Source organism: Penaeus monodon, chromosome 29, assembly GCF_015228065.2.
Source record: "Penaeus monodon isolate SGIC_2016 chromosome 29, NSTDA_Pmon_1, whole genome shotgun sequence".
Lineage (NCBI taxonomy): Eukaryota > Metazoa > Arthropoda > Malacostraca > Decapoda > Penaeidae > Penaeus > Penaeus monodon.
The window spans coordinates 33,516,543-33,517,353 of NC_051414.1; the positions used below are offsets into that span (position 1 = coordinate 33,516,543).

The 811-nt window shown below is 37.4% G+C and overlaps 1 protein-coding gene across 1 annotated transcript in view; it reads left to right on the top strand.

Moving 5' to 3' along the window:
• The window catches only part of LOC119592186 (E3 ubiquitin-protein ligase HECW2-like), a gene marked incomplete in the record, with an annotated part of 33,790 nt that overhangs the window by 13,602 nt on the left and 19,377 nt on the right, over positions 1–811 (top strand). Inside the window, 1 exon segment of the mRNA XM_037941016.1 lies at positions 450–551. Within this exon segment, the coding sequence (XP_037796944.1) occupies positions 450–551 (102 nt within the window).

Genomic DNA, 811 nt, shown 5'->3' on the forward strand with positions numbered 1-811 from the left:
AGATATAATATACTCTGTACAAATTCAAATAATTTGAGTAGTATAATATATTTTATGCAGTGCTATAGACTGTTCCAATATTTTTGTCAGAAAACTCACACATTTCATACATACCAAGTTTATTTGCTGGGCATATTTGTAAATATATCAGACATTTAACATGCATGTCACAGTATCTATTTTTATTATGGTTATTTTTCTGTATATATGATTTGTATATATGTTATATTTTGCTAAGGGAGAGGAGTTTTTGAGTTTTGTTTGATGTATATTCATAGAAAAATAGAAACTTGCCGGCGCTGATGCACCAGCTACAAAATCCTGTAGTGCAAAACTTCCTTTATTGAATAAAAAAAATAATTGGTTATTGTCATAAGCTTGCTTTCTCTTACTCAGCAAGAAATCTTAATCTCAAGGCAACTCTTTATGAAGACTCGCTCCCCACGCAGGTTCCCATTCCCCCTCCACGCCCACCCACCACAATTGGCAGTGTTTGTGGCGGCATCGCTGCACACGTCACCCCAAACATTCCTACTGCCTACAATGACAAGGTGATATATACATGGCTCTTTGCGTGGATTGACAGTGAGCATATGAGCTGATATAATATATAGAAAGACATTTTGGTATTTGTCAAGACTCAAGCTATGTTGTATATAAGTTGGCCAGGCCATGTACTCATGCCAAACCAATGTTACCAATTGTCTTCAGCTCCATAGGTAGTTGGGATGGGAAGTTGACCAAGCCAACAGGAGCTCAAAGCCGTCGCTGATTGATGGAGGCTCATTGCTGATATGCCAAAATAACTTTC